We start from the raw sequence: 16,202 nt of genomic DNA, 5'->3' as shown, positions 1-16,202 counted from the left end.
AAAATTTACTACCAAAGCTCAATTTTTTCTTACCTTCTATTTCGTAATTCGGGGAGGAAGGGGGATTGACATGAACAAATTCTCCATCGATACATGCATACATGTTTGCAGTTCTGTCTTTACCCTAACTACCACTATAGATGAAAATGAAAGAGAGCAGTCATCCCAATTTCTCTATCTGCATATGTTATAAACAATTGAATTATTACCGTTGCCCCCCCCCCTCTCCAACACAATAGAAGACAAGATACCCCCTCCCCCTAATGACACGACAGTAAGACTAAATATCAGTTTTAAAAACTACATTTTATTAATACATTCTAGATCTTTAAATTACTTCAACTTCCTGAACTTTTCACAATTTCACGATCATCGCCGGTAATGACAGTACTTAATTGAATTTTCTACGAAATTGCAATGCATTGATGATACATGTATATTATATAGAAAATGACTATAGCTTTGGCAGACTTATTTCCGGTTTCCTTCACTGCGGAATTTGACCTCACCTCTAACCTTTAAATTGGTCAAAACCTACGTGGTGTAAATTTGAATAACAATAACGTTAGTAGGGGTGACTTTGGGGAGCATCGACATGTGTGTTGTGTATAAGGCAGACGCCATTTGAGCAAGTTTTACGCTCAACGCCATAAACCGGAACCAGAAACTTAAATTTTAGTTGTATACCAAATAAATATGTTGTTTCTGTGACTTTATAATTTACAGTATCACATTCTAGCACGGTTATCCGTGACAATGGAAAATAAGTAGATCGAAGAAGGAAGTCAGACAGTGTTGTGAAGGCCGAGAGAACGGCTGAGAATTTAGTTCACCAGCATTCAGGTAACGCTTTTCTCATAAGCAGTTTGAACAAATTTTAAACGAAATCACTGCATGATCTTGGAGATCATAAGAATTTCCATGAAGGAGGATAATCAGATTGATTTGTTTTTAAGTTTTTGTGTCTTTTCGCTAGATATTCGAAAAAAAAAAAAACCCATCACGTATGCGAACGTAATTTGACGTCCATGCATTTTAACGCATTGCTTGATTTATGTTTCTCTGTGATTGCAAGAATTAAGTTTTCATCATTAATCGCGTGGCCAAACATTTGATAGGAAAAAAATTGAACATCAGTACTTCATACTCTTCTTGCATTATTGTAGCAGAATTAGTCAATAACTGATTAATTGAGGAGATGACGCAATCAAAATCTGAATTTGATGTTTGGGACTGGCTTCTCTTTTCGGCAATGCTGATCATTTCGGCAGGCATCGGAATTTTCTATGCATGCCGACGACAGAAAACGACCACAGATTTCCTAATGGGAGGCAGAAACATGCAGCTGGTACCCGTTGCCATTTCCATCTTACTTTCTTTTATGTCAGCCATCTTCATTCTCGGAACCACCGCGGAAATGTACACACAAGGAACTCAGTATTTTATATATCAGTTTGGAATATCCTTGGCAGTCCTTCTGGTATCACAACTGTTTGTGCCTTTGCTGTACCCTTTACAGCTGACCAGTTCGTTCGAGGTCAGTGCTTGTGAAATGTTTAATCTGTAAAGTTCAGTTAGTGAATTCACAGCATTTTGTAGATAAAATATTGCAATCAAAGGAAGTCAATAAACACTTCAGAGACCTTAAAATCACAACAATGCTAGGGACATATCGTGCTTTAAAATGATTTTATAGTTCTTGTTCAATGGCCAGTACTCCCGTGGGGGTCCAGGTTAGAATAGGTCCTCAGTACCCCTTGCTTGTCATAAGAGGCGATTGAATGGGGTGATCCTTCGGATGAGACAGCAAAAACCGAGACCCCGTGTCACAGCAGGTGTGACACGATAAAGATAGTCCCTGCTCAAAGGCCGTAAGCGCTAAGCATAGGCCTAATTTTGCAGCCCTTCACGGTTAATGATGACGACTCCATACGAATACAAAATTCTCAGTGGGGGGGGGACTTTAAACTATATACAATTAATCAATCATTCAATGGCCAGTAAGCAATCTGAAACGTGCTATCTTACTCTTTGGTCTACATCTTTTTTGAAACCATGCACTGATTGCCATAGGGTCAAATGTTTGCGATTTGAGACGACATACCTTTGTTTACAAAGATTTGATTTCCTTGTTTTATGGGTTCAGTTTCGTTTCTTCACACCATGAATCAACGAATACCACCATCATGGAAACAGCAAAGAATGAAGAATACTAGTTTTACAGTATTCATTTGTGATACATAAGGGTCAATATTCGACCACACATTTTGCTAAAATGTACACGCACTATCAGTAAAACTATCTATTTATGTTGAATTCAGTACCTAGAACTGCGGTTCAATTCCAAGGCGGCCAAGCTGACGGGAACGACCATGATGATTTTAGAACAGGTATCTATTACTTTATGGAATCTTTTACAAAAGGTCCAAATTATTTCATAGTGTTTTCCTGATGTAAGGGGAATCTTTGAGTCTTTACAAGGGTTTCAAAAGTCTCGTTTAACGTCAGTATTTCGCAAATTTCATGGTCGTTACATGTATAACGGTCTAATTTGCCAATACAATACGTCATTGGGTAAAATGCTGTCTTACATGTTTCATACCAACTGAGGCCGTTTTATATACATTGATTTTGACTACGGATTACTCCGTTTACCCGATCGAGATATAGGACTCACGACGGGTGTGACCGGTCGATAAAGGATGCTTACTCCTCCTTAAGCTTTAAAGTTGTTGTCTTCAAAAATTGCATAAAATTGACTCGATTTCAAGTTGAGCATCATTTGACCAAGTCTGTCAGTAGCATATTTCAGCATAAATAATGTCATGGGCTCTCACGGCTTATAAACTTAAATTTTAAGATTGTATCCCCTCCTTACACTAAAAAGCTGAAGATAACAAACCGTGATCAATCTCAAAACTCATAAAAATTAAGAGCAAGGCACACGGACCCCTGGACACACCAGAGGTGGGACCAGATGCCTAGGAGGAATAAGCATCCCCTGTTGATCGGTCATACCTGCCATGAGCCCTATATCTTGATCAGGTAAACGGAGTAATACACAGTATGTAAGAACAGCCTAACAATTGGTATGAAACACGTCAGATTGCATTCGACCTAATGGTATGTTGCATTTGTAAATTAGGTCGTTATAACGAACATTGAATTTGTATCGAATCATTTGAGAGACATAATCACAATATGCAGATGATAATGGAATATTGCTACATGAATATGGAAAGTTGAGGAGGGAGGAGGCGAAGTTATAAATTTGAGTTGTTAGTTTGCCGATAACATCGAAATTCAATAAAATATCTAAGTATGAAACGGATATGAGAGACTTTGTGGTGTCTTTTGTTTCGAGTTCACTGGGATATATTGAATCGATATGTGAGTGAACCTAAACAAAATAAAAATAAATAAAACGTAGATATATACTTATTATCTAAATGTCAAGTTTTCTTTTCTTGTAAAAACTTTTAAATAAATCATGCTTCATAACCCCCCCCCCCAAAAAAAAAAACAACAACAAAAAACAAACACCGTAAAATAACAGGAATTAATGAATATCTATTGCATGAAAATTCAAATGTAAAAGACTGAAATATGGATATTTTGTGTAAACTTTCGTCACAATTGGTCAATACCCGTCTTATTTTGATGCTTACAGAGATGACAATATGTCACATGTTCCTTGATGCATACATGTTGTATATAATGATGTATGTGTACAATATGCAATCAGTTATTTCGTAGTTAATTTCAAGCTTTCATTTGAAATAATGATTATTGATAACCATATATGCTCTTTTTTTCAGGTGATCTACATGGGCGTGGCATCGTTTGCACCATCAACTGCACTAGAAGCGGGTAAGTATTTTCAGGACAAACGTTTTCACGTTTTTCTCATTTGCCAAAAATTCATTTTTGTTCAAACATTTTAAAACAACTTATCAGTAGACGAGGTAATAGAATAATAGACACTGGAAAACATACTGTAGTGATAAAAAGGAAAGTCCAACTTTCACATAGATGATCAACTTTACAATGATTAAACAAACTTACCAATAATTACAGTTCAACGTGTCAAGTTTTGAATCAAAGTCACACTCAACATAATCCCATACACGAACATACGTTGTAGATAATTAATTGTGGAGACGTCAGAATAATCCAACAATTAATTAAAGCGTAGAATACATTAGCACATCAAAATATTAAAATCACAATCTTTTGTTCAATCGAACTTAATAGAAAACAACTGCGTGAACAAACGGAGACAATGTGACAAATCCTATGGAGAATACAAAATTGAGAGGACAAACACCGATCCCTAAACATCCCAGATGTGGGATTAAGTTTCTAGCAGTAAGCATCCCCAGTTGAGCGGTATACCCGCCGTGAGTGTGTTTCATCATACACTTTAATGACAGTAAATCAGTCACGTGATTATAATGCAAAAGATGCATCGGAACGATGGTTCCGGGAAAAAATCAAATAAACTGCTGTTCATAATTTTAAATAATGCTTTTAATCACGTCTAGAGTAAGTATTCTAATTAAAATTTTCTATTTCTCCTCGGACCAAAATTAAAATTTATGCATATACATCATATACGTTGAACGAACATGCGAGTCATTTCCACATCTACAATGCACATTTTGCTTAATTTGGGAGCGGAATTATCAATGCCTGAGAATAGATAGTTGGTAAAATGGGTAGTAAAAACCGGGCCGGGCCGGGTCAGATCACCTTCGTAATCCGAATTTTTAAGTTTTCTTCGTTATTTTATTTTCGTTTGGTGTAAAACTTCTTAATCATAATCTGGATGATACATTGGATCTTCGCTACAAAAATTACGGCATAATTTTGCTTCACTGTGAAAATATCAACGTTTGTTTATTTCAGGTTGGTAAAATGGGTAGCGAGGAAAAATACACATTTTTCTGCGATTACGATTGAACTATGTGACACAACAATGAAACTACACATGATTTAGATAAATATTATGATAATTTATCACTGAAATGCTGTAGCACTTGTTATACGAGTCTTGTATATTTAATATTCACGATTTATTAAAACCCGGCCAAAAAGAAACCGGATACGGTAACCCGGGCCGGCTATTAAAATTCCGAATAAAATGAGAATGTTAGCTATCACGTGCGCGATCTCATGAAACGAGACATTGCACGGTTCTTACTACTTGGAGGTATCTTCATAAGAACCATCTTTTTAATTTTTTAACCTAACTATCATTAAGTTACTTACGGCGGCGTATTCGTGCCAATTTAACCTAGCAGAAAAAATAAAAATAATCGTTTCTACGATTTATTAAATGGTAGAAACGATATAAAAAGTCGTTTCTACGATTTAGAAAGTCGTTTCTACGATTTCGAAAGTCGTTTCTACGATTTCGAAAGTCGTTTCTACGATTTAGGAAATCGTAGAAACGATTTAAAAAGTCGTTTCTACGATTGTTAGGTCTCGGGTGACATTGCAATTGCTTGTCGTCTGTCATCGTGCGTTAACAATTGAACATTTTTAACTTCTTGATAAGTATGATCATTCCAATTCCTTTCAAATTTGGTATGAAGCATCTTTGGGACAAAGGGGACATAAATGGTAAATTTCAGGACTCCTACATCCCTTGAGCCTTAAAGGCAGGACAAAAACTGCCACAAAATTGAATAATTTTCAACAATCTTCTTCTCTACCACCACATATATGTAAGAAAAACTAAATGCATAGTGATGTAGAGCAGGAAGGCCTACCAAAATTGCAATTTTCATGATCATCAAATTTAACTTAAGATTTAACAAGCATATGCAGATTTACTTGAGTGCCATTTTGAAAATAATATTTATGTACATATACTGTGTAATTTAAAAATTAGATATATAATACCATCATTTTATATTGTGAATATGCACACTTCATATCTTGACGTTTTAAGATGTTATTAATTTATATCAGTGTTCTTGAAATTTACCAGTCCGAAGGATTTGACTGGTTACAATTACCTCGGACTGATAAAGTTCACAGTACATTTCATTATTCGGACTGATAAAAATCTCGAAACATCTGATACCAAAGAAGTAGATTTCAAGAACTATGTTATATATCTTTTATTAATGGAAGAAATGAATACTAGCACTATAAATACAATATTTTAAGTCATTATTATACAGATCATAATTATTACGGTTAAAATGTTTTTTAATTTTTTTTCATTTTAATCAGGCAGGGTATACATAGTAATTAATTGTTCTCCATATAATCCTCTTTAAACTCTATCTTCAGTTTAAATATTCATAAAGTAGGCATAATTTATCAGTCGGTGATATTTTTTTAGGACCATTATTATTGGTTAATTAATCAAAGCATTAGCAATTAAATCGGAATAAATAACGCCGCCCCGGGTCGACCGCATCCGGTTTCCTTTTGGCCCGGGTTTGGAAAAATCGCCGATAATTAAGATAAAAAGCATTTTAAAAATGGTCAAATAATACATTAAGTATTAAATTCAACTCTATGTGAATTGAAAAAATGCTAGGTTTTCAGCAGCAGATGCATATTATACAGAAAATATGCAATAATGTGTGTTTTGGTCTCGCTACCCATTTTACCAACTAGATTTCATACAATCATTGAATTCCTTACCTATAGGTAATATTATGTGCTAAAATTTGTGGCGAAGACTAAATGTATCATTGAGAATATATTCCGTAAGTTTCAAAAGAAACAATGTCATATCAACGAAGAAAACTAAAAAATTCGGATTACGAAGGTGATCTGACCCGGCCCGGCCCGGTTTTTACTACCCATTTTACCAACTATCCTGAGAATATCCATGTCAAGAAACAGACATGAATTAAACCCCTCTCAAAATATCTTTAATCATTCCTTGTGTTTTACTTCATTTATTTCTACTACAAACACAGACATTTGTTTGCGGTTACTGTGATCTGACTTAACTTTATTGTGATTGACTTACCTGTACAGTGATTGACTTACCTGTACAGTGATTGACTTACCTGTACAGTGATTGACTCACCTGTACAGTGATCGACTTAGCTGTACTGTGATTGACTTACCTGTTCTGTGATTGACCTACCTGTACTGTGATTGACTTACATTTGCTCTGATTGACTTATCTAGACTCTGCTTGACTTACCTGGACTCTAATTGATTTACCTGTTCTGTGATTGACTTACCTGTACTGTGATTGCCTTACCTGTTCTGTGATTGACTTACCTGTTCCCTGTTTGACTTACCTGGACTGTGATTGACTTAGCTGTACGTTCATGGATTTACCTGTTGATTTTGACTTACCTGGACTGTGATTGACTTACATGTACCTGCACTCTGATTGACTTACCTTTACTCTGATTGACTTACCTGTTCTGTGATTGATTTATCAGTACTGTGATTGACTTAACTGGACTCTGATTGATTTACCTGTACTGTGATTGACTTACCCGTACTGTGTTTGACTTACCAGGACTGTGATTGGCTTATCTGTACTGTGATTGACTTACCTGTACTGTGATTAACTCACCTGTATTGTGGTTGACTTACCTGGACTCTAATTAATTCATATGTACTGTGATTGACTTGTCTGTACTGTGGTTGACTTACCTGGACTGTGATTGACTTACCTGTACTGTGATTGACTTACCAGGACTGTGATTGTCTTATCTGTACTGTGATTGACTTACCTGTACTGTGATTAACTCACCTGTATTGTGGTTGACTTACCTGGACTCTAATTAATTCATATGTACTGTGATTGACTTGGCTGTACTGTGGTTGACTTACCTGGACTGTGATTGACGTACCTGGGCTGTGATTGATTTACCTGTGTTGTGATTGACTTACCTGTACTGTAAAGTTGTTCTTTCCTTTTGCTTGACAGTCACCAGGTTCCCAACCTGGGCCACTATCATCACAGTGGGGGTGGTATCGACATTCTACACCTGTCTGGTAAGTCTGTCAACCGTTTAGAACTTTCTGGTAAGTATGTCTGTCAACCGTCTAGAACTTTCTGGTAAGTATGTCTGTCAACCGTCTAGAACTTTCTGGTAAGTATGTCTGTCAACCCTCTAGAACTTTCTGGTAAATATGTCTGTCAACCCTCTACAACTTTCTGGTAAGTACGTGTAAGTATGTGTCGACATTCTACGTCTTTGTTGTAAGTAAGTTTGTGTCTACTTTATAGATTTTTCTGTTAAGTAAGTATGCATCTACTTTATAGAACTTTCTGTTAAGTAAGCTTGTGTCTACTTTTTAGAAATTTCTGTTGAGGAATTATGTGTCGATCTATTAGAAACGTTTCTTAAGCAAGTCTGTGTTAACCTTCTAGAATTTTCTGGGAAGTGAGTTAATGTTCACCATTCCAAATTCCTGCTAATTCAGTATGTCGACCTTCTACACCTATCTGGAATGTACGTGTATGTTAACCTTATATAATATCTTTCTCTTACGTAAATATGCGTCAATGTTCAACTTTCTTTAATTCTATGTCAACCCTCTGCACTTTTCTCCTATTACGTTTTTATCGACCTTCTATAAATGTTTGCTAAGTTGCGATATTTCGACCATTTACACGACTTTCTACAATTTGTGTTTTATAAATCAGTATTTGCCCACCCTCTACACGTTTCTAGTAAGTAAGACAATACTGATAATCTACACAGTTCTAGTAAGTGAGACTACATGTACATTGATAATCTACATATTTCTAGTAAGGAAGACAATATTGATAATATACACAGTTCTTGCAGTATAAGTCCACGCTTTACATATTTCTAGTCTATATATTTCAGTGGACCTTCTATACAGTTGTGGAAAGCATGTCCATCTGCATCTATATATTTCTGATAAGTATGAAAGGCGAAGATAACGAAAGGAATCAATCTCATAATTCCTATAAGCAATACAAAATAGAGAGTTGGGCCAACACGGACCCCTGGGTATATCAGAAGTGGGATCAGGTACCTGGGAGGAGTAAGTATCCCCTGTCGACCGGTCACACCCGCCGTGACCTCTATATCTTGATCATCTGCAGCCAAAGGCAGTGTGCCTAGAACTGCCTAACAATCGGCATGGAACACGTCAGACAGCATTTGACCCAATGATATGTTGTATTGGTAAACTAGAGCGTTATAACGACCATAGAATTTGCAAAATGCTGAACTGAAACGAGACTGTTGGAACCCCTGCACCATCATAAAACAGTTTCACATTTAATATAATTTCTAATTTCTTATAAATTTCGTAGTAATATAAAAGATTGCTTTTTACGTACATTTAATCTCCTTATCTGTTTCTGGTCTCTGTTCATATCTTAATTTCATTTAATGTATATAAGGAAAGCAATATTAGATAACAAAAGATTGAGAAGCTGTGTGCTTCGGTTTTCGACGAAAAACCCCCAATAACAATATGTTTCCACTGAATGTTTAAATGGCATATATTTCGCGCGACTTCCCATATTTGTTTAACATTTTTGCAATCAAATAAAAATTGTTTTTCTATCTTCCGTCAATGCACAGTTAATTGCATAAATTTGGTACGTTTTTATTCCAGATGGTCATAGATTTATTATTGTTCAATAAATTATGTAGAAGTTTGAAATTGAATCCAGGAAGTTGTTTGTCTCTGCATTTTATTATTTTTGATGTATTGATTTTCTGTGTTCTTTGAAGTCATTAAAAAGTTATGTCAAAGTAGGGTTTAATGACTTTTTTTAGAAATGAAAATCTTATATAACATTTTACAACTAAGTTGTTCTAAAGATACTTTTTCATTGCTGCTCGATAAGAATTTGTAATTATTCGTTATATTGATAAACTTGTTTTTCTTTGTATCTAGCTTCTCTTCTACTTGTTTTAAAGTTCGTTTAAGTAGATTATACTCACAAATCCAGTTAGATTTGTTTTGTATTACATCAGAGAAATATTCTATGTCATGAAAATTTCCCTCTTGCTCAAATAGATCCTTTACGTACAGAATATCTCCTTTTGCCGAATGAGTGTAAAATAATGAATGTTTAATCAATGTTTTTTTATTTGGAAAACTTTTATTTAGCCAGATAGGTTGTGATAGAGCCTTGTCTGCTGATGCATATATTATTTCTCTAAGTTTGCATTCATTAAACGCACACAAAACTTCACAGTAAAAATTTGGTAGTTTTTAACGCATTTTGAAGATCACATATATTTGTATTGCTAGTTTTCAAGAAATAGATTAAATCTATTGATTTTTTACTTATACATGATTCGAAAAAGGATTTTATTGTAGAATTATCTTTCGATAAGCGCTTTATCCACATAGATTTTAACGATTTGAAGTTACTTTCCACATCAACAATCCCTACTCCATTGATTGATTGATTGATTGGGTATTTACGCCGTTTTGGCAATATTTCAGCCATTTTACGGCGGTTAACTAATTGAATTGTGTTTGGTTGTGAGTAAGTAAGTAAGCAAATCTTTTATTATAGTGACATGTGTAATACAAATTCTATATTTCAGTAAGATACATGATATAATTTTACACCCGGCCCAACGGACCTATATGTCACTTTAATTAATTTAACATGTTCAATGATGTCTGCGCATGTAGTTATTCGGATGTATATTACTATCATAAATGATTGTGAGTGTTTGAGTTTCCCCGACGGCCCCCAGTAAGCCTACTCTTTTGCGTGCCAAGGGGGTTGTGATCCTTGACACGGGACACCCTTTAACGTCCCATCCGACGGACATAAAAGTTAAAAATACATGAATATAAACGGGTTAAAAACAAAGAACAAGTCGTGTAAATAGACAGTTGTATTATAAAAGTTTTCAATTTTTTCTGTAAAAGTCGCATTTATTCAAACACTTCTACGTGAGAAGAAAAAAATCTCTCGCTGTGGCCTTCAATTCGACATTTCGATATATCGATGACGTTTTGTCTGTTAACAATAATAACTTTCATTCATATGTCAATTTGATATATCCCTGTGAGCTCGAAATAAAGGACACCACAGAGTCGTCCACTTCTGCTTCATACTTAGATATTTTATTGAAAGTAGACATTAACGGCAAACTGACAACTCAACTGTATGACAAACGGGATGATTTCAGCTTCTCCATCGTCAACTTCCCATATTTATGTAGCAATATTCCATTATCACCTGCATATGGTGTTTATATATCTCAACTGATTCGATATGCAAGAGCTTGTTCTGGGTATAGTCAGTTTTTAAATCGAGGTAAGCTACTGACAAACAAGTTGATGGTACAGGAATTTCAACAGTCTCGATTGAAGTCAGCATTTCGCAAATTCTATGGTCGTTATAACGATCTAGTTCGTCAATACAACCTCGCATTGGGTCAAATGCTGTCTGACGTGTTTCATACCGTTTGTTAAGCCGTTCTTGGCACACTGATTTTGACTGTGGATAACTCCGTTTACCTGACCAGGATATGGGGCTCACGGCGGGTGTGACCGGTCAACTGGGGATCCTTACTCCTCCTGGGCACCTGATCCCACCTCTGGTGTGTCCAGGGGTCCGTGTTTGCCCAACTATCTATTTTGTATTGCTTGTAGGAGTTATGAGATTGATCACTGTTCGCTATCTTCACCTTGCATGTAACGTAATGGGCATAAAAAATTGCAAACTGTTGCAAAAGGCCACCTTAAACCAGAAATAAAACACTGAAATTGTTTTACTTGATTATGACTGTATATATGTCTGTTTGAGGAAATTTGGTTTAGGGTGGCCCTCTTGTTGAAAATGGATAAAATATGAAAAAAATCGTTCTCAAAATTTACCTTGAGATTTAGCAGCCTGTCAAACGTTAAACCTTTAAACTCACATGCCTGGGTGGCCTAGTGGTTTAGGTGCTCGGTAATCTTACACTTAAACCATACATTCCGAGTTCAAGTCCAATATTTTTCCATTTTCTTATAATTTTGCTTTTCATTTTTTTTTTTGGGGGGGGTCGTTTTCTTGAGGGGGGGGGGTTGTTTACATGTGATACATATATTATAACAAATATTAGTCATTTTCATCATAACTTCTAATATTTGCAAGTTACGACTTAAAGAAAGGGAATTTATTCCGAGATCATTGTAGTTCCGTTTGTTTACACTAACATGTTACTGTGTGCACAGGATTTTCAAACCGTATTGTGGCTGACAAAAAGTTAAACAAATACTACAAGAAAAAAGACACAAATGCACAGCATGTAATAAGTAAAAATAGGTCAAGGGAGGAAAAGAACTGTTATACAGTTTGACTTCTCAAAAGAAAATATAAAAACTCATGTAGTAACTGTCATACGATATTTAGGCAAAGCTAAACACTCGAATTATCAACCAAAGGCAAATGAACTTATGACATCTATTAAAGGCGCTGCAGTCATGTCAGAACAATATTTGAGTTAAGTAATGCCATATGTAAAAGGGTTGTTGTGTAATATGAATGCACAGGTCTATGAAAATATTGTACTGTTCATCATTCCAAATAGGAAAATGGTTTATTAAGTAAAGAACGACTCATATAAATGTCAGTACATGTAATGCTGAACTGCAGCAGTTATTTATTTTAGTTAACGAAATATCAAAAACGTTGGCCTTATATTTAAATATAACACGCCAGTCTATTATTGGAAACCGGTGTTTTCCATTTAGATTTCTGAGTCGGCTGTATCGTCAGCAAATGCGCTATACCTCTTTATATGCTAAGCGTACCTTCTCCTTACCGACACAGTATCATATATAAAGTGCTTAAAATATTCTTGTGCAGCAATAGCAAGCAAATGTTTCGTGACACGTTATATATATATATATATATATATATATATATATATATATATATATATATAATCCAAATAGAAAGAGTTGATATCACACAGTCAAAATAATTCAATAAAAAAATCAGGAAAATATACAGTTCCAAAATATATTTAAATCACTAGCGCTTTCTGGATTTTAACATCCATCCTCAGGTGAATACAAATTTTAAATAATGAATACAAAGTTGTTTATCTTAGAGACGTCTATTGTGACGTCATGACGTCATGATAGTCTTTGCGAGGAGGGAATACACACATGACGTCATAATACAAAAAATTCGGGAAAGGTGACTTGGACAAAGTAAGCATGAACATTAACATGATAAAAGTTGATGAATTAAGAGGTTTAACAATCAGAATTGATTAAAGTTTGTTTAGTTTAGGAGAAAACAGTTTAATGAAATAATTTTCTTTAGCAAGTCTCATGGATGTTGATTCTGTTTTAAGTTTATAAAATGGAAATACGCTGTAGTTGCCTCTAGCACAGTTGTCAAAGTGTTCGCTGCATGGGGTATTTCTTGTACTGGGATCGTTAATTTGTTGGCGATGGACACGCATCCTCGCTGTTAGTTGTGTTCCGGTTTGTCCAATATATTCCTCGCCACACCCGTTGCAAATAATGCAGTATAGTAAGTTTTTCGACTTGCATGACATGTTATCATTTACAGTAAAATATTTTCCGCATTTAAAAGTAATAGAAGGTCCTGTTTTTAGGAAGGGACATGTACCACACCTTGAATCACCACATGTAGAAACTGCGTATTTTTCAGGCGTTGAATTGAATTTGGCTTTTGTTAATAATTTTTTCAAGTTGGATGGTTGTCTTTGGCTGTGAAGTAGGTCGGATTTGGGAATAATTTTTTGAAGTTCTAAATCACGCTCGATAACTGTAAAATTCTTCTTAGCTTCCTGAAAGATATTTATATGTTTTGGGTTGTAAGTTGTTATAAATGGTATTAGGAAAGGATCGTGTTCTTTTTCTCTTGTTGTTCTAAGTGTATGCTGTGGAATTTTCTTTGCTTCATTTATGGCTGAAAGAATGAGTGTTTCCGGATAATTCTGCGCAGTAAGAAATATTTTCAATTCTGCCAGTCTTTGGTCTTTAGTATTTTCATCTTTAACAATAGTGCAAATCCTTCTGGCCAAATTGTACGGGATATTCCTTTTAGTGTGTGTAGGATGACATGATTTGAAATTCAAATATTGGTGTGTGTCCGTCTTTTTGTAAAATATATCAGTTAGGATGTTGGTTTCATGTTTTATCACCTTGATGTCCAAAAAGGGAATCGAAGTATCACTGTATTCCATGGTAAACTGGATATTTGGATTGAGCGTATTCAACAAATTGTGAAACTTGATCAGGTCTTCTTTGGATTTTTCCCAAAATATAAAACAGTCATCTAGATATCTTTTCCATGAATTTCTCAGATTTTGTCCAAGCTCTTGACTCATTTCCTCATCGACTTTTCGAAATTAACGATCCCAGTACAAGAAATACCCCATGCAGCGAACACTTTGACAACTGTGCTAGAGGCAACTACAGCGTATTTCCATTTTATAAACTTAAAACAGAATCAACATCCATGAGACTTGCTAAAGAAAATTATTTCATTAAACTGTTTTCTCCTAAACTAAACAAACTTTAATCAATTCTGATTGTTAAACCTCTTAATTCATCAACTTTTATCATGTTAATGTTCATGCTTACTTTGTCCAAGTCACCTTTCCCGAATTTTTTGTATTATGACGTCATGTATGTATTCCCTCCTCGCAAAGACTATCATGACGTCATGACGTCACAATAGACGTCTCTAAGATAAACAACTTTGTATTCATTATTTAAAATTTGTATTCACCTGAGGATGGATGTTAAAATCCAGAAAGCGCTAGTGATTTAAATATATTTTGGAACTGTATATTTTCCTGATTTTTTTATTGAATTATATATATATATATATATATATATATATATATATATACACACACTGTTTATATATATATATATATATATATACACTGTGTTTATATATAACTTAAATTTATGCGATGACATTACTGTATAACGTTATGTAAGTTTATGACTCTCGATATACTGTTCCTGTATGTATTATATCTTTATATCTACTGTACTGCCTGGGTATATATAGGTGTATGTGTATGTGAATCCAATGAGCCATATGGCTCACGGAAATATAGAAACTGAAACGTTACGTAAGTTAATGCGAATTAAATCTGAACCGCGTTCACACGGAAATTCTAATGCGCATCCGTGTGAACGCAGCTTAAAATTAATCAATATATGGTGCAGAATATTTTAAGAAATGTTTTACCGCATGTTAATAAATTCCTGATATTTTGATTTTGATGAAATTAATGTATTTGCCCAGTTGAAAAAAATCTTAACTGCTTATATCATTTTAAATCCCCGTTAATCTAGTGTAAAAAAACCCACACACCATTGGTTGCATTTTGAAGGATTTAATTAACGGTTTAAAATAGTCTTGCAACCCAGCGTTGAGAGAGGCATTAGCGAGCAGCTATATACATGTGCATATTGAGTTTTTCACCCCACATACCCTCCTTGAAAAAGACAAGAACAAAAGTAAGAAACGAAAAAAATTATGATCCGATCCATTAACGGACTACTGACATTTGTTAATACTAGTAATTGAGTGCTATGAGTAATTTGCTGATAGTGGTGATTTCAAGAGTGCTGTGAGTAATTTGGAATTTTTTTTTCCAAATGAATACCGGCTGGTTACTGCGTCATATATCGTTAAATTTAATTAAAAAATTAGAATGTTAGATATTACATCGGGAAAACTTTCTTTGAAAATATATAATCACGTAGAACACACCACAATGTTTCAAGTTTGTCTTTTAAGAAATCATGTGACTTCGCTGCATTTGTCATTTCTATTCATCCATTTTGACTAAATTAATATCAGTTTTGTCTGATAGCGAAATTTTATGACAGCAGTGTCCTTTTGAAATGTGGCGGCTGCCCTTTGAAACGAGGACAGTTCAAAGTTTAACTACCCAGACCTCCATTCTTTACTGAAGACAGATTGAAGCATGATGTGGATAATAACTGAATAAGTATGATCTTATATATACGTGCTAGATATTCCTCATTAAAACGTAGACTTACTGGTTAGTGTATTTTTTTTCACCATATGTGTTTAATCGTAATTTATTTGTTTAATACAGTGGTATTTGATGCCCACAAGGCGTTTTGTTTGAAAAGTTTCGAACCATATATAATGCGCTAATTGCTGAATGTATTCACTATATATCATTAGTGTTGTGGCACAGGAAATTTTAAATACATTGTGTGAAATAATTGAATAA

The 16,202-nt window shown here is 34.7% G+C and overlaps 1 protein-coding gene across 1 annotated transcript in view; it reads left to right on the top strand.

Moving 5' to 3' along the window:
* Positions 1 to 1,178: 1,178 nt before the first annotated feature.
* LOC125651248 (sodium-coupled monocarboxylate transporter 1-like) overlaps positions 1,179 to 16,202 on the top strand; it is a 59,355-nt gene continuing 44,331 nt past the window's right edge. Inside the window, exons 1-4 of the mRNA XM_048879826.2 lie at positions 1,179 to 1,537; positions 2,322 to 2,390; positions 3,819 to 3,870; positions 7,919 to 7,986. Coding sequence (XP_048735783.2) covers positions 1,199 to 1,537; positions 2,322 to 2,390; positions 3,819 to 3,870; positions 7,919 to 7,986 — 528 coding nt within the window. The 5' untranslated portion in view covers positions 1,179 to 1,198. The remainder of the gene's footprint in view (positions 1,538 to 2,321; positions 2,391 to 3,818; positions 3,871 to 7,918; positions 7,987 to 16,202) is intronic.

This window comes from Ostrea edulis, chromosome 5 (genome assembly GCF_947568905.1).
Source record: "Ostrea edulis chromosome 5, xbOstEdul1.1, whole genome shotgun sequence".
NCBI classification, from domain to species: domain Eukaryota; kingdom Metazoa; phylum Mollusca; class Bivalvia; order Ostreida; family Ostreidae; genus Ostrea; species Ostrea edulis.
The sequence above is the reverse complement of the archived record's forward strand: the minus strand, read 5'-3'. Positions and strand labels throughout refer to the sequence as shown.